The sequence below is a fragment of the Microtus oregoni genome, unplaced genomic scaffold, assembly GCF_018167655.1.
Source record: "Microtus oregoni isolate MIOR12 unplaced genomic scaffold, Mior012 000173F_ref0000288, whole genome shotgun sequence".
Taxonomy (NCBI): domain Eukaryota; kingdom Metazoa; phylum Chordata; class Mammalia; order Rodentia; family Cricetidae; genus Microtus; species Microtus oregoni.
The window spans coordinates 69,863-87,977 of NW_024544829.1; the positions used below are offsets into that span (position 1 = coordinate 69,863).

An 18,115-nucleotide genomic window follows, 5' to 3' on the forward strand; every position below is an offset into this window, starting at 1 on the left:
AGGAATAGACTCCTCATTTCCCACGTCAAGTCCTTTGTTTCGGTTAATGACACATAGCCCCAATTCAATAATTGACCTTTGCAGTAGTTGTCTCCATTATTGTGTCTTGCACCCTAAATTTCACAGTGAATGATACCAAAGCGTGTTAAAGATGATGGAGTGGATAAGAGTCTATTCAAAATATATAGTCTGAAACCTTAGGGATACATGTGATTTGGCTGGGCTCAACACTATAGGACCTAATGGAAGACCAAAAAAAAAGATAATCTTCATTTTCAAATAATAACTGGGTAAGTAGAAAAGAACTCCTTTACTAATTGAACTTAGACAATGAAAACACAGTTAACTGGGAAGGGCACTAAGGGTTTTTTTTTCCATAGTAAAGTTTTCCTTTAATACAAACCTGTGTGGTTTTGACCAATTCCTCATTTCAAACAGTGGAATTTTTCTTAAGGCCAAGTAATAATGTATTCAATTCTTGGGAAAAAAACTAATGAAACTATATTGTATATAAATTCAAGCATTATTCAAACACATTTCAAATCTTGCAGTTTCGAATGGAACACTTTATTTACATGTTAGAGATCTTCATTAACATATACACAGTGACACACTGATTGTTCTGCTCAGAACAAATGATGTCTAGATATCCCGAAGGGAAATTGAAAATGTAAAATATATTATTTTTAGTATTGTAGGCAGTCACATACACGTCACTTACAAAGCTATTACTGATCTGTCCAAGGAAGCAGAGTGGCGTGGAGGGAGGAAACTGGAGGATGCATTCAAGAGAGACAGAACTGAGATCTCAACATGAGAAAGCTGACAAAACATGGATTTTTGCTGTGAAACTGCTCTTCAAAACAGGGACAAAAGTCTATCAATGGGCAGTAAATTGCAGTCCATCTGTCACACATTACGGGTGCAGAGGCATCAATGAAATCGCTTAGTCCTTCTCTGGGACCAGTTTCAGAACTTTGCCAATTGCGATTGTCTTACCCTCATCTCTCAGAGTAAAACGACCCATCTGAGGAAAATCTTTAAATGTCTCCAGGCAGATAGTTCCTGCTGTCCTTAGTCGGGCAATGCACACTTGATCTTGTTTCACAAAGCGGGGCCGGGTCTTACTTTTTTCTCCTGACTTCTTGTCTATCAAGGAGATTAAGGCTGTTATCTCGACCTCCTCGATACAAGTGTGAATGTGCAGCACAGCGTTGTAACCAGGGCAGATGATGGATTTGTGCTCAATAATCACAATCTGAACATCAAAGGTGCGCCCAGAGTGGCAAAGATTACTGGGTTCACAAAGGATGAAGCCTGGAAGAATCTCCTCTTCTTCGATTCCTTTCAGTCTGATTTTGATGTTTTCCCCCGGGGCTACAAAATCAGTTTCAGCATCATCAGAGACTATTCCTAGAACTTCCACATTGTGCTTGTTTGGCATCATCACGAGCTGCTGCCCTTTAAAAATGGATCCTGACTCCAGCTTTCCCAGGACCACAGTGCCCATATCCTTGTACTTATCCACAATTGGCAACCTGATTGGCCCATCAACCGATCTGTTGAAGTTTGGCAAACTATCCAAATATGGAATAAATGGTAAGCCAGTGTACCAAGGGCAGAAAGCTGACTGCTCTTTAATATTTGCTCCTGTCAGTCCTGAGCAGGGCATAAAGTGAATGTCCTTTTTAGGGCTGAAGCCAACTTTTTTCAAAAAGGGCACCAGTTTTTCTTTGCATTCTTCATATCGCTCACTGCTCCAGTCTACCGTGGGGTCATCCATCTTATTAATAAGCACGATTAGGTATTTGACCCCTGCTGTTTTTGCCAGCATCGCATGCTCTCTGGTCTGTCCACCTTTCTCAAATCCAGTTTCAAATTCTCCTTTCCTGGCAGAGATGACCAGCACAGCCAAGTCAGCTTGAGAAGCACCACCAATCATATTCGGGACAAAACTCTTGTGGCCAGGGGCATCTAAAATTGTGAAATGTTTCTTTTCTGTTTCAAAATATGCACGCCCCACTTCCACTGTCTTACCCTTGTCTCGTTCCTCCTGATTGGTGTCTAAGGCCCAGGACAGATACCAAGTCTCTCTGTTCTTCTCCTTAGCTTCTCTTTCGTATTTCTCCAGTGTCCTTCGGTCAACCATTCCAGTCAAAAACATTATTTGCCCTCCAATGGTTGACTTGCCAGCATCTACATGTCCAATGAACACCACATTTACGTGTTCTTTCTTAGGAGCACCTGATGGTATGACCACAGATTTTGACTTCCTCATTTCCTCTTTCTCCTCCACCATTTCCTTGCCACTTTCTTCTGGGGGCCCTGCATCTCCCAAAGAACCCTCGGGCTTTGCTTCACTTAGTTCTTTAAGCTCCCACGATTCTTCCAGGGCCATCTCCACCTCTCCATTTTCTACAACAGGTTCTGAAAGTTCCATGCTTACAACCGAACTGGAACCTTCCCACGACACGAAAGGTCCATCTTTGGGAGGTTCCACAGGTGCTCCCCATCCCAGCCTTTTACCTTGAGGGTCTGCGGCGCTGGTGCAGGTTTCGTAGCTGCTGGAGGCTGTGGGGGCGGGCAGCTGGGCCGATCGCGGCAGGAAGCTGGGCACGAACTCCGCGGCTCTTGCGCTAGGCACGAAAGGTTTGGCGTTGATGTTGAGCTGACTGCTGAAGGCCATGCTGAGATGCTGGCGCTGGGCCTCCGCTTCCGCTGCCTCGGCCACTGTCGTGGCCGCAGAGGCGATTCCATCCCCACTCGGAGGCGAACCCGGGGCTTCCATGTCCACCTGATCCCAGCAGTCGGGAGCTGAGTCGCTGCTGCTGCCGAGATCCATGGTCTGAGCAGCCGGGGTGAGGCGGAGAAGGAGGGAGGTAGGCAGGTCAGAACGAGCCTGGTCCACCGATGGTGGCAAGGCGGAACAGCCAAGGGCCACGGGATAGCTACGCGAACCTCAGCGGCGCGGAGGCAGCAAAGCGCAGATGCTGCATCCACAGCTGCGGCGGCGGCAGATATGGCCGCTCAAAGCTCGGCTCCTGTGTGTAAGCGAATCTCCTCCCCCAAATCCCAATCACTTCCGACTCCTCCACCCCTGACCCAACGCCTGTGGTGAATTGACCCCTCACTGCCATCCGTAGGTTTGTCCCCTTTAATTCTCAGACAGAGGCTAAGTCCATAAGTACAGTTTTTAAAATGAGATTTCCTATTTACTTTGGTTCATACTGGGAGAATGATTTGACCACATCCCAATGATTAAACCTTAGCTACACACCTGACTTCAAATTCTACTAAAATTTTCACATAAAACGAAAACCCCTATTGAATAAATAGAGGCAAAATGAGCGACCCAAGGTTGGGGGGCGGGGGAGAATAAGTGATGCTTAGCCGGGGATTTAAGAGATGTATAGATAGTGATTGCAACTTAAGATCACTTATTAATTTGAAATCTAGAGGCTGCTTCGGTCCCACTGGTGCCCTATCGGCTTTCATTTTAAGGATGGGGTTAAAGATATTGTTAAATTTCCAAAGAAGGCGGTGTTTAGACGACGCGTTCTGGTACCTGGACCGCAGCTGGCAGGTGCACTAAGGCATCTGCCCTATTCACCGGGACTTCTCCAAGAGTATACTCTAGAATCTCAGGCCACGATCTTTCACCTTCATTCGGAGAGCCTGAAACCAGAACTGGGTTTACAGTAAGAATCAATGAAGCTGTGATGATTAAAGAAGCCGTGGCTGTAAGCTCAGTTAAAGCAACTACGACCTCTGAGGTGGAAAAATAGCCTTAAGGCTCTAATCAATAGACTCTCACCATCAGACAAAGTTGACATTTTATCTAAAACCCGGATGGCATTGTTTGTAAATTATCTCATAGCAAACAGAGAGGGGAAGCAGGGGACAATACAATTTGCATTTTCTAGGTGGAGAATTTGTTTTTAAATCAACCCAACAACAAAGTACGATGTTACAAAGCAAGTGAATGCCTGGTGATTTGAGAACTGTGTTCCATACACTATGGGAATATCAGGGCCCTTGATATTGTTCACTTTAGGGCTGCCACAGCTGTATGCCGTTCCCAGGATTTTAGATAGCCCTTCATTCTTCTTCCTTAAGTAATGATCTATTTATTTCTTTTATTGTGAAATAAAGGGAATGAATAGGAAAAACAGAGTTGACGTGTAAAGATGGGCTTCTGGACAATACCCCAGGTATGTGCTGGGACATTTGGTGAACCTAGGATAGGTATCTTTAAATGGGGTTAGGAGAATCTGTCAAAGTTCAGGAGGCTGTTCTCACATAAAGCAATTTATTCAAATAAACATGACAGATTCAGACTTTTGCCTTCTTCTGCGTCAACTGAATTAATCATAAAATCTTATCAAAATTGTTGCTTGGGGTATCTTGTAGAGAACAGAGGGTGTTCTGCTTTTATAACTTTAAAGGAGAAAGGAGGAATAGTGGATAGATGTCCTTTATAATCTGTCATTTATAGGATTCAGAAATGCAAGAAGCAAGCCAGAGAGACAGACAGAGACAGGCAGAGAAACGGACAGAGATTCACTTCTCTGTAGCAGAATAACTGACTTTGGACAAGACTTGTCCAGTCTCTGCATAGAACTTTACAGGGTTCATCACTAAATCAAAGCTTTTCCCCACTATATTTTAAGTGTAAATGATATTTATACATTATAATAAATTCAATATTTCCCCTTTAAAGCATTTTATTATAAAATATAGCATTAAATTAATTACATAAAGCCAGGCAATAATGAAGAATGCCTTTCATCCAAGCACTCAGGAGGCAGAGGCAGATGAATCTCTGTGAGTTTGAGGCCAGCCTGGTCTACAAAATGAGTTCCAGGCCAGCCAGGCAGGGCTACCTACATGGGGAAACTTTATCCCCCCTCCAAAAGATAAGTACACAAAACAAAATTATGCCTATTTTCTTATAAAAAGACAAAAACACATTTGGGCATGGGCACCCAATAGTCAGCTGTTCACTGAATTTTGACCTAAGGCTCTGGGAACATCCAGAAGGAGAAACAGGAAGATTTTAAATACCACAATTTTGCTTTAGGATAGTGTCTTCTACATATGACAGAGAAACCACATTCAGGAAATCTCAGCGAGATGCCTAAAGAAGACCTACACTAGCTGGCATACCAATGTGAATAGGAAAATTTTCATAAGGCTCTCTCTAGAACTGCGGTTCTGAACTTATGGGTCGCAACCCCTCTGGCAAACCTCCATCTCCCAAAATATTTACATTATGATTCATAGCAGTGGTAAAAATTACAGTTAGGACATAGCAATGAAAATAATTTTGTGCTTGGAGTCAGCACAACATGAGGAACTGTATTAAAGGGTCGCAGCATTAGGAAGGTTGAGAACACTGCCCTAGAAGAGCTCCAGGCAGTTAATGGCTGCTGAGAGAGGTCAAATCAGTCTTTTCCAAGGGTGAGACCCATGATAGGTTATCCTGTCTGAAGTGGTCAACCCTGAACACGTATACACATGAACAACACCAAATGAACTCAGCAGATTGTGTTTGTATATACATGTTATATGTGTGTGATAATGGTAATTAGAGAAGACATCATGAATTTGAGAGTGAGGGGAAGGGACATAAGATGCATTTGGGGAGGCAACGAAAGGGGAAATAATGAAAGTACAATACTCATGTGTGAAAGTCTCAAAAGATTTAAAACGCAAATAAAGAAACAAAAAATATTACCTTATAAATATTTTGTAAAACGGAAACACACCTATAACCAACATATAAATCAATAAATGTAAATTTGTACCAGATGTTGTGGTACACATATGTAATTTGAGGATTTGAGAACTGGAAACAGGAGAATCAGAAGTTCAAGGTCAGTTAGGTACCTAGCTGGGTAGAGGGACTGGGTAGAGGAAGGGGTCTTCTAAGAAAGGGAAAATGGAATATTAGTGTTATAAAGAGATAAGGAGCCAGAGGGGTCAAGGGCACCAGGAGAAATGGAATCAACTCCACAAGAAAACCTACAACTAACCTGGTCTCGTAGGGGCTCACAGAGACTGAATTGACAGTCACAGGGCCTTATGGGTCCGAACTAGGTCCTCTGCACATAAGTTATGTTGATGTAGCTTGGTGTTCTTGTGGGACTTCTAACCTTGGGGGTGAGGGCTGTCTCTGACTCTTTTACCTACTTGTGGGGCCCTCTTCCTCCTACTGGGTCACCTCACCTGCAGCCTTGATATGAGGGTTTGTGCCTAGTCTTGTTGCAACATGTTCAGTCGATATCCCTGGGAGGCCAGCTCTTTTCTGAAGAGAAATGGAGAAGAAGTGGATCTGGGGGAAAAAGGAGGAGTGGGAACTGAGAGGAGTGGAGGGAGGGGAAATTATTATCAGGATATAATGTATGAGAGAAGAATGAATAAAAATAATAATAGTAATAAAAATAAAACAAAAGTATTTTAATTTTAAAAATAAAAATGTATTTAAATAATCCGCTATCTGAAGCATCTCAATAGCAAGTTCTGGTATACCCTTTCAGCTCCTGTGCACAAGTAACATGTTCCTGGTTTATGATATGTCTCATAATTTTTGAATAATGTATTCTTTTTTGTGATGACTCTCATTTATGGTATCTGACTTTGTTGATATCATTCCCTGCTCTTAGGATCGACTAACTGCTGGCAGATTTGTGAAGCCTTCAGCACTTAGGTTGGTGCCAAAACAATGAATATTCATTTGAAATAGAAATGTTACTCAGAATTTTGAAGGTTGATTTCTCTTTGGCTTGCAATATATAGTAAGAGGATAGATAGTGAGTTACAACGCCTACTTATCCAGAAGAGTAAGAAAGGGGGCCAGGCAGTGGTGGCGCACGCCTTTAATCCCAGCACTCGGGAGGCAGAGGTAGGCGGATCTCTGTGAGTTCGAGGCCAACCTGGTCTACAAGAGCTAGCTCCAGGACAGGCTCCAAAACTACAGAGAAAACCTGTCTCAAAAAACCAACAAAAAAAAAAGTAAGAAAGGGAAAGAAACATCAGAGGGGGAAGTGGATAGGTTTCTATTATCAAGTATAAAGTAGGGAATATTATATAGCTCATGATAAAAATAGCTAATAAGGGACATTCTGAACCTCTTTGTAAATATGTGTGTATATACATATATAATCAGTAATTTATCAAAGTTAATCAAAACCTTAACTTCATTAAACAACAAAAATTCACCCATGATGAAATAAATAATGCAAACTGTACTATAATTATTATAATGATAGCTGTGTAACTGCTAAAATCATTTTGAAACAGAAATCCCTAAGCCCAAATGTTTCAAATGCTTTTACTAATGAATTTGATTATACATTTAATGGAGAATTTCAAGCCTGTACAGCTCCTAACTCACATTATAAAATTGTGCTTTTTAAAGAAGATAAAAATCCCCCTAAATGGAGGCACAAAATTCCTGAATAAGTTATTATAAAAATGCCCTAATAATATATGGAAAGTATTGATGCAAAAATCCAACTGTCACCTCAAAGGACATAAGAGAGAGTTTATTCTGGGGTCAAATATGAGTGACCTGGGAACACACATATTCAGGTTTCCACAAATATCACTGCGGTGGTTTGAATGAGAATGGCCCCTATTGGCTCATATGTTTGAATGCTTGGTTGGTCCCCAACTGGTAGAACTGTTTGAGAAAGATTAGGAGTTATGGCCTTGGAGGAGGTATGTCATTGAAGGTAGGCTTTGAGATTTCAAAAGACTCATGGTATGACCAAAGCAACTAGTTAAACAAAGTGGTTGATCTGGGTTTATGGTTTCAGGGGGTTAGAATCCATGATGGCAGAGTGAAGGCTGAGAACAAGAGCAGCCCAGAACCAACGTCCTGAGCTACAAGTATGAGCAGAGAGAAAGAGACTGGGGATGGCATGATCTTTCAGAAGCTCAAAGCTCATCCACAGTGTCGCACCTCCTCCAGCTAAGTCACATCTTCTAATCTTTCGCAAGTAGTTCCACCAGCTGGGGTGAAAGCCTTCAAATATATGAACATATGGGGGACATTCTCATTCAAAGCACCACAAGTATGTCCAGTATTGAAGAAGTTGCATAAGATTTTATTAGACGCCGGGCGGTGGTGGCACACGCCTTTAATCCCAGCACTCGGGAGGCAGAGGCAGGCGGATCTCTGTGAGTTCGAGGCCAGCCTGGTTTACAAGAGCTAGTTCCAGGACAGGCTCCAAAGCCACAGAGAAACCCTGTCTCGAAAAAAAAAAAAAAAACAAAAACAAAAAAAAACAAAAAAAAAGATTTTATTAGACACAGAATTTTTAATAAATCATAAAAGTACTTGTCAAATACATTAAAGGGGGCCACAGGTAGACAGGTTACAGCAAGCCAGAAAGAACATTGGTATAGGTTGAAAAGTTTCTGCACCCCATAAACCTCTCCAGCAATACAATAATCTGAATCAGACCAAATCCAACCAAATTAGGAAAAGCCCAGGTTTAATGGATACCAATGCTCCTGGGTGGCCTTCCAGGCCCTCAGAGAGGAGCCAGGGAAGGAAGACTGGAAAACCACATGTTTGTTCTCTGGGGGCAGTTTAAATACCCTATGGGAGTGGTCTTGAGCATCTCTGGGGAGGGGTTATCATTTGGCGGGCTTTCTTGGAGGTGGAGTTTGGACTAAGGCAATTTCCAGAGTAGGGGGCTTGTGATGGAACATCCACCTGAGCATTCCAGACTTTTTGGATATAAGGATGCCAGGGGCTGGGTTGGAGCCTGAGCCCAAGCATTCCAGACTCTTTGGGTATATGGATGCCAGGGGCTGGGATGAGGCTTCCACCCAAACATCCCAGACTCTTTGGGTATAGGGGTGCTGGTTCACATCTAGCTGCTTTCTGACATGGGAGAGAGGAGAGTTAGGAGTTGATGGGCTCATGCTCAGCAGAAGGTGTGAGTGGAAAGGCATCCAGTGAAGTGCCATCCTGGAGACCTCAGGCATTTGTTCCTTGAGGGAGATGAGAAGGGAGGTTGCAAGTATCCTGAATAGGTGCCCACTTGAGCCTGGAGAGGGGGTACCAGCATGGGTGTCCCAGAAGCTTGGCAGCCGAAGGGGTGGCAAGGATCACTGTGTGAGGTCTTGTCCATCGAGGTTCGAGAGACCTAGGAACTAGCTTTTTGAGAAGTACTCTGTCCCCCAGGGAGAGTGGAGTAGGTTCAGGGGCTTTGGGTTCCTTCGGTGTGGGGGCAGGGAGATAGCTGTCAGAATGTGAACAGAGAAGGGACCTCAGAAGGGAGAGGTAGGGTAGATACCCAGTCATTGGAGGAGTTTGGGCAGGGAGGTGGCGATTAAGGAGGAAGGGCCTGACATAAAGGAGCTCAAAAGGGCTTAGACCCACAGGAGAATGTGGAGTGGCCCAGAGATGGGTAAAGGCAATGGGGAGGAGGGAGGGCCAAGATAACCTGAGTTCAATGGAGAGCTTGATTAGCTCTTGTTTGATGAGTCCGATGGCCCTCTCCACCTTTCCTGGGGATTGTAGGAGGTAGAGGATATGGAGCTTCCAGGAGATGTTGAGAACTTCTGACACAAGCTCCATGACCCTGGAAGTGAAGGCTGGCCTATTGTCCATCTGGATAGTCTGTGGAACGCCAAACCGAGGAATGATGTGGTCCAGGAGTACCTGAGCCACCACATCTGCTGTCTCCCTGGAGGCCGAAAACACTTTTATCCATCCTGTAAAAGTGTCCACAAGAGTTAGGAGATATTGGAGTTTTTTTATGAGTAGGCATTTGGGTGAAATCAACCTGCCAATCTTTGCTTGGTTGATGTCCATGATGAAGCTGATTCAGAGACTGACATATATGGAGAGCCCCCTATGGATTGACCTTGGCACACATCTGACCAGAGAAATGAACCTGTGAAATACACGCTTGGAGATGGGTGGGGTCAAAGAGGGGCTCTAAGAAATGGAATAAAGCTTTGGGGCCGGTGTGTAAAGTCTGGTGGGTGTCTGAAATGATTGACAATGCCTGGTCATGAGGAAGGATGAAACAGTTATTTAAGTAGAACCATCCATCCTTTGTTTTTGTGCTCCCCACTTTTTATGAGCTCGTCCTTCTCTTCTGATTGATAGCAGGGCTGATAGGGGGGAGACAAAAACAAAATATGTTCTGTGGAATCCAAGGAACTGGAGGCCAGCCCCTGGGCCACTGAGTCATCTTTGGCATTGCCTAAGGCCACTGGGTCCTTGGAGGACTGGTGTCCTGGCAGTGAATTATGGCTTCTTCCACAGGGAGCTGGAGCGCCTCCAAGAGCTTAGCTATAAGGGGTCCATTAACTATGGGAGTGCCCTTGGTAGTGAGGAAACCCCTTTCCTTCCAGAACAGAGAATGGGTATGGGGTATTAAAAAGGCTTGTTTAGAGTCAGTATAGATATTATCCCATTGACCCTTGGCTATGTGGAACACTCTAGTCAAGGTGATTAATTCTGCCTTTTGTGAGGAGGTTCCCATTGGCAGGCAGGTCACTCAACTGTTTTAGTGGAAGTGACAACTGCATATGCCACCAGGTGGTTTCCTGATTTGTCTATAAGAGAACTTCCATCAATAAACAGGGTGAGCTGGGGGCTTCTGAGTGCTTGGGCTAGGAGACCAGACCAGGATGAGCATAAGGCCTCCACAGCCTCTGGGCACAAGTTAGAGGAGGTACCAGAGGAGAAGGCAACAGGAAGGAGGGTTGCAGAGTTTAGGGCAGGACTGGAGGCCAAGGTAATCTGAGGGTTTTCTAGAATCAGTAAGTTAAACACTTGGACTCATGAGGGCCCAAGGAGGGAGAGAGAAGAATGATTCAGAAAGTCTGAGAGGCGGTGGGTGGAGTATACCATGATTGGCCTGGGCAGGGTGATCTTGAGAGCCCCCCAAGTGAGTTCAGCTGATGCTACCAGAGCTCTCAAGCATGGCTGCCATCCACAGGCCGTGAGGTCCAGCTGTTTGGACAAAAAGGCAACAGCCCAATTTGAAGGCTCAACCTGTTGGGTTAGAACTCCAGTGGCTACTCCTGACCTCTCATCTGTATAGAGATGGTAAGGTCTCATGGGGTCTGGAAGAGCAAGATCAGGGTCTGTTAGAAGGGCATCTTGCAGTAGAGAGAAGTGGCAGCAGATGGTGGCCAGGTGGGTGAGAGGCCCCGTGGGAGTCTCTCTGGCTGCCTGGTACAGAGGCTTGGCTGTAATTACAAAGTTAGGGATCCAGTGATGGAAGGATCCTATCAGGCCCCAAAATGAGAGAACCTGAGCCACTGTGGTTAGGGGCTGTAAATCCCACAGGGCCTGGACCCTGTCAGAAGTGAGGGTCTTAGGCCCCGGGCTGAGTTGAACACCCAAATACACCAGAGTAGGAGAGCACAGATGAACCTTACTTAGCGGGTGAGACTCGATATCCCAGGGATCTGAGGAACTTCAGGAACCAAGCAGTGGCCTGTTGTGACAGAGGAAATGTGGGACTGAAGAGAAGGAGATCATCAACCTATTGGAGAAGTGTTCTAGGACTGGGGTCAAAGGTAGAAAGATCCAGAGTCAGGGCTTAGCCAAAGAAATGGAAGTGGTCCTGAAAACCCTGAGGGAGATCAGTCCACATAAGCTGTCTGGAGGATTGGGTGCCAGGGTCCTCCCAGGTGAAGGCAAAGAGGAAGTATGAGTCGGGGTGTAAAGGGACAGTAAAGAAGGCATCTTTCAGGTCCAGAACAGTGAACTGGGAAGTGGCAGGAAGGTCTTTAGACAGGAGATTGTCAGGGCTGTTAACCACTGGGTGAATTGGAATAATTGCTTCATTTATCAGGCAGAGGTCTTGAACCAAACAGCAAGTACCAGAAGGCTTATGCACCGGAAGAATGGGAGTGTTGTAGGGTGAGTCAATAGGAATGAAAAGTCCCTGAGATAGAAGGCAGGTGATAATAGGCTGAAGGCCTCTGTGGTGGGTTTCAGGAATAGGAAACTGGGGTCCAGAAGAGAAGGAAGAAGGGTCCTTAAGATGAACTAAGACTGGCTGGTGGTGAGTAGCAACCACAAGGGTGGAGATATCCCATAGTTGGGGATCCACTGGATAAGGGAGGGTAGGGACAGGACAGTCTGGGATAGGAACATGTGAGGCTATTAAGGGGAGAAGAAAGTGGCACTCAGGAGAGGGTGTGGAGGCCAAGGTGAGTGTGGCCCCAAGCAGCTGAGAATGTCACAACCAAGTAGGGATACAAGGCAAGCAGGTAAGACTAGGAAAGAATGAGAAAAGAATTGCCCTGTAAAAATGCAGGGCAGTGATGCAGTCTTAAATGGGAAGGAAAGGGTCCTGTCCCCCCACCCCATGATGGAAATTGGTGAGGGAACTGTAGGACCCGAATGAGATATTAAAACAGAGTAGGTAGCTCCCGTGTCCAAAAGAAAAGTAATGGACTTACCCACTACCTACAGTGTTACCCTAGGCTCAGAGAGGGCAATGGGAGTCACCAAGTCTGGGCCATGACAATCCTCCACCAGGGTGAGTAGTTTGAAGGCTGGCACAGTCTCACTTGCCAGTGTTGGTGAGGCTGGACCTCCATGGCGTGGCATAGAGGAAGAGCCTGCACGGGGTCATTGTGATTTCCAGTGTCCAGGCTGCCGCCAGATAGGGCATGGCCTCATAGGCAGCTGAGGCTCAGGGCAATATTGAACCAAATGACCATTGTGGCCACATTTGTAGCAGACTCCTGGAGGAGTTGACTTAGGCTGAGCTCCAGCAGGATAGAGTCTCATGGTCGACATCCCTTGTTCCCCTTGTGGGGGTCCCGGTGGCCTCAGGGCCGCTGCTAGGGCTTGGGCTTGGAGCATAGCCTTCTGTCGGGAGGACTCAGCTGCCTCTTCTCAGGTATTAAAAACTTTAAAGGCCATTTTCACCAATTCCTGTATGGGAGTTTGGGGACCCTCCTCGGCCTTTTTTAATTTCTTTCTAATATCTGGTGCTGACTGAGAAATGAAATGGGTAGGCAGAACTATAGCTTCCCCTGGGGAGGCTGGGTCCAGTTGACTATATCGAACCATGGTCTCTTGTAATCAGTTTTAAAAATGGCCAGGTTTTCATCAGCTAGCTGTGTGATCTCTGAGAGTTTATCAAAATTAACAACCTTTTCCAAGACCATCTCCATACCCTGAAGGAGGAAGCAGACCATGATGTCCCGCCTCTGCCGACCGTTTTGACCTGGTTGATAATCCCAGGATGTGGCCTGGCCAAGTCCCCCATAGGGACTATATTGTCCACTAGATGGATCTGGTCTGCATATTGTCTAGCTACTGCCTAAACTTGACTTCGCTTTTTAGGAGTGAGAGTAGAGGCCTGGATGACATAGAGATCGTGCCAGGTTAAATCGTAGGCCTGGGACAGATGGCAAAACTCCTTGATATAAAGAGAAGGATTAGAAGAGAAGGAATTCAACCATTTTTCTAATTGTGAGATGCCCTGAAGAGAGAAGAAAACATGGACTCTAACAATTCTATCAGCTCCAGCTACCTCTTGGAGAGGACAGAGAAGGACAGGGGTTTGACGAGATGTGGAGTGAGAAGAGACAGGGAGGATTGGGGAGGCGGGGTTAGGCCAGTGTGTAGAGGTGGACCAAGAGGTAGGTTGTGGCTTGGTAGGGTAGGGAGGGACAGTAGGAGTAAGGGGAAGGGGAGGAAGGTGGGTAAGGAGGAGGAAGGTGGCCTTCAACCTTCTCTTTGGCTGGGGAGGAAGGGGGAGGACTGGATGGGGGAGGAATGTGAAGAATGTGGCCCCATAGGAGGGGGTTGGGTAGTCAGGGTTGGGGGAGTGGGGGAGGGGCCAGTGTCTCTGGTAGCAGGGTTGTGGCAGAACTTTCAGGGTCCCAATTCCCAGATAGATGGGAATCTGGAGGTGCCTTGATCCTGGCAACCAAAACCAGTGCTGTAAGATACTGGCTACTGAGGGAGGGATGGAAGCATGGTGCCCAGGAAGCCTGGACATATGAGAGTTCTGCCCACTTATCCCAATGTTGGCAAAATTTTTCAAGGTCATGTCTCATTGTCAAGGTCATATTGAGGCCAGATCTTAGCGCACAGAGAGATTAGCCATTCAGGACAGGTGGTTTCGAACAGTCCCAATTTAAAAAGATTTTGTAAAAGACAGCCCAAGGGTGCTTGAGTATCTGGCTTTGAATTGCAAGTGCCCATTTTGCAAGTCTATGCCGAACTCAAAGCCTAATGCAATGCGTCCACTGTGGTAGACTTTGGGTCAAAAAAAAAATAAAAATAAAAAACAGAGGGGTGTGGAAAATACCTTAACAGGACGGCTCCTGATAAAGGAATCCCACAGAGACAAGGCAGGTTCTTGTCCCAGTCAGGTTGGGCACCTGGCATAGCTGTGTCTTTAATAGGACAACCTGAAAATCAGATGAGGCCCTGGGCTTTTAAAGGCAATGACTTGGAAATTGGAATTTACCTAGAGAAAGTGGATCTTAGCCTGGTGGAGAGTAGGTGCAAGGGAAGGTGTTTTCCCAACATGTGTCCTTGGACCAGTGGGAAAAACAGCCCCCTCGGTGGGAAAAGTTTCTGCTCCCCATAAACCTCTCCACCAAGGCAATAATCCAAATCAGACCAAATCAAACCAAATTAGAAAAAGCCCAGATTTGATGGATACCAATGCTCCCAGGTGGCCTTTCAATCCCCCAGAGAGGAGCTGGGGAAGGAAGACCAGAAAACCACATGTTTGTTCTCTGGAGAGCAGTTTAAATACCCTGTGGGAATGGTCTTGAGCATCTCTGGGGAGGGGGTCATCATTTGGCGGGCTTTCTTGGAGGTGGAGTCTGGAATAAGGCAACTCCCAGGGGAGGGGGCTTGAGATGGAACATCCACCTGAGCATTCCAGACTTTTTGGATATAAGGATGCCAGGGTCTGGGTTGAAGCCTTAGCCCAAACATTCCAGACTCTTTGGGTATATGGATGCCAGGGGCTGGGGTGAGGCTTCCACCCAAACATAGGTTTCATGTGCTATCTGATTACTTCCTTAGCTTTCAGATTGGTGGAAGCTAGTGTTTTGCTTTTGTAAAGATTCTTGTAGTCAAAAAGATGTTAGGTTAGACACGGGTGGTCAAGGGGAATAAAAGTAGCTCAAGGTAAGTTGACACTCACCTACATTTTAAACCTCCATAATCTTCAAGTTCAGTCATTTGACCTTCTGGGATTTTTCAATTCACAAAAGTACAATTTATGATGACCATAATGGGTCTACCCTTGTTATAAAACGTCAATAGTTAAAAAGTCAGTGTAAACTACTCCCATTAACAGTCCACTGGGGAAAAATAAGATCATTGTCTCCAATGGTTTAGAAAAGGCGCCAATCCACAAATTCGACTTTTTAGGAGACTTCCCTCAAGCTAGTAATAAGAGCGTCCACTACAAACCCACAGCTAACATCATCCTTAATGGCAAAGAACTTCATGGTTTTCCTCTAATCTACAGCAAAGCAAAGAAGTTTTTCTCATCGCCTCTACTCAACCTGATTTTAGAAGGAGTAAACAATGCTGTGTCACAAATCATGGTATTAGAAAAAATACGGGAAAAACCTGTGGGGACTTGAATTAATTTCTTAGCATTACATAAACAACCACCAGTTCGTTAAAAAATGGCATAAGCCTCTCATGAAAATGAAATAAAATTCATATTTTTCTAGATGATAGTTACCAAGAAATCTACAAAAAACTATAAGCCCTAGAAGTACCTAGTGAATTTAATAGAAGCTCAGGTAATAGGTCAATAGACACAATCAAACATATATACTATAAACTAGTAATGAAATTTTCAAAACTTATAATGGCAAGGTGTTGAAGTGATACAATTATGATGGCTTAAAAATAAATGGACATGAATTTACAAACAGAATATAAAGATTGTACATTTGAAAATTGCAAAACACTAATGAAAGAAATTTAAAAACTATATAAGCAAGCAGACTGCTGTAGTATATCCCTATTATTCCAGATACTTAAGACATAAAAGCAGAAAGATCATGTGACCCCAGAAGTTACAGAATAGCCTTGGCAACAGAGAAAGTCTAATCTCAATAAACAAAACTGATTTTTTAAAAAGTAGAGAAATAGGTAGTATTATTGATTTGTAGTTTCTATACAAAAATACAACAGTCATATTAAAATTGATCTATAAATTTAACACCATTTCAACCATTATCACAATGGGATTTTAATAGTTGTACAAATGGTGATTTTATCATTTACAAGGCAAACAGAAGACTTAAAATTATTTTTAAAATATCAATTTAGATAAATTATACTACTTGCAATTGCAAAATATCATATTCTTTTATCCTTTAAATTGTATTTTGCCTAGCACGTAAATAAATGGGTTTAGTTGTGCTATTTTCATTATATTTTGTTTTTATTCTACCCACTGATTTCTCACATCCCCTTTAATCTGGTATTGACATTTTTTTTAGTTTCCTATTCCCAGGCAGTTGGTTAATTTCCTAGCTAAGAAGCACAATAATTTTCTTCTTTTGTTTCTACTTTTTTGAGACTAGTTCTTAAACTCCCTGTCCTCCTGCCTCTGCTGCCCAAGTGTTGGAATTATGAGGCTATCTCTGATGACTATTTTTGTTTGTCTGTTTGTTTTCTGAGACAGGGTTTCTCTGTGAAACAGTCCTGGCTGTCCTGGCATCTGCTTTGCAGACCATGCCAGCCTCGAACTCACAGAGATCTACCAGTCTCTGCTCCCGAGTGCTGGAATTAAATGTGTGCACCATCATGGCTCAGCTTCGTGATCCAGACAGAGCAAGCACAATGTGACTGCCTCGCCAGAAAAGATACCAAGCCACGTGGTTAACATAGACAAGAATAATGGGCTAATATAAGTTATAAGAGTTAACAAGAAGTCTGAGTTACTAGACAAATCAGTTTATAACTAATATAGACCTCTGTGTGATTTCTTTGGGACTAAATGACTGTGGGACCTGGTGGAACAGAAACCTCAGTCAACATGGTGATTATTTTTAATCAGTATTTTTCAATAAAAAATTTAAAAAATATAGCATAAGTTGAAAGATTTCAATTAATGCTTGTATAGTTAGAAACTAGAAGAACAATAATTGCTAACCTTTGCCATATGTTTCTCTCTTTCTCATTTGCTGATCCATTTTGGATGAATCACTTGAGGCTTCCAGGCATTATTTTTAAGTAATCATAAATCCTTTCAGGAAAGGGGGATATGTTCTAAGTGCATAGCTCAAATAATTGTATCAGGGGAAGCACACTTATGTGATTATGGTCAAAGCACGTCAATTTCCTGTTGCACCTTAATTTCTAATGAATCCTAGCCCTGGCTTCTATCACTGTATGATAATTTTATTGGTTTTGAACTTTATTTTTAAAAATTCAGTTGTTTAGCTTTTACAAGTTTTTATGTATGGGCTCCTTGCCTTAAGAATGGCTATCTTAGCCTAAAGTAGCCCTGCGTACCGACAGGGAGAGCATTGCCACCTTGCTTCTCCCTCGTCCCTGCTTACCTTTGTGGCCGCTAGTGTCTGCAGCCACTCCCCTGCACACTGTGCTCACTGCCTGGCCCCGCCTGCCTGTCGTGGCCCAGGCTGCTTTTGCAGAATCCTCCTCAGCTTCCGGGGAGGACGACGGCTTTGAAGGCCTACTGAGTCGTGTGATGCTTTCCTCCCAACCATTAATTAGTTTTTGTTTTGTAGTGTGTGTGTCTGTGTGTGTCTGTGTGTGTGTGTGTGAGAGAGAGAGAGAGAGAGAGAGAGGTTTTAAACTGTGAAACAGATTGTAGACCTAAGAAGTGATTTGCTTAGTGCCACGGATTTTCTCAGTGACAGGTGCTAAACCAGAATGTGGACTTCCTGTTGTCATAAGGTCTCCTTTTTTCCCCATCATTATCCGTCCCAGATGCACCTGGAAGGGATTATAGTGGTAATTTCTGTTCTTTCTATGAAATTGTGTATCTGGAATGAAAGCCGTGAAATATGTAGAGCAGGCTATTTCAAAAGACCTGAAATAGCCATTTCAACAGCACCAGGAAAGCTAAAAATGAATACTGACAGCAACGAGCTATAGAAT

The 18,115-nt window shown here is 44.1% G+C and overlaps 1 protein-coding gene across 1 annotated transcript; it reads right to left on the minus strand.

The window, feature by feature from the left end:
- Positions 1–461: 461 nt before the first annotated feature.
- LOC121445300 (eukaryotic peptide chain release factor GTP-binding subunit ERF3B) lies at positions 462–3,048 on the minus strand. Its single transcript, XM_041647354.1, has one exon. It carries the CDS (start codon positions 2,840–2,842, stop codon positions 947–949), a length of 1,896 nt encoding a protein of 631 aa, XP_041503288.1. The 5' UTR covers positions 2,843–3,048; the 3' UTR covers positions 462–946.
- Positions 3,049–18,115: the final 15,067 nt, after the last annotated feature.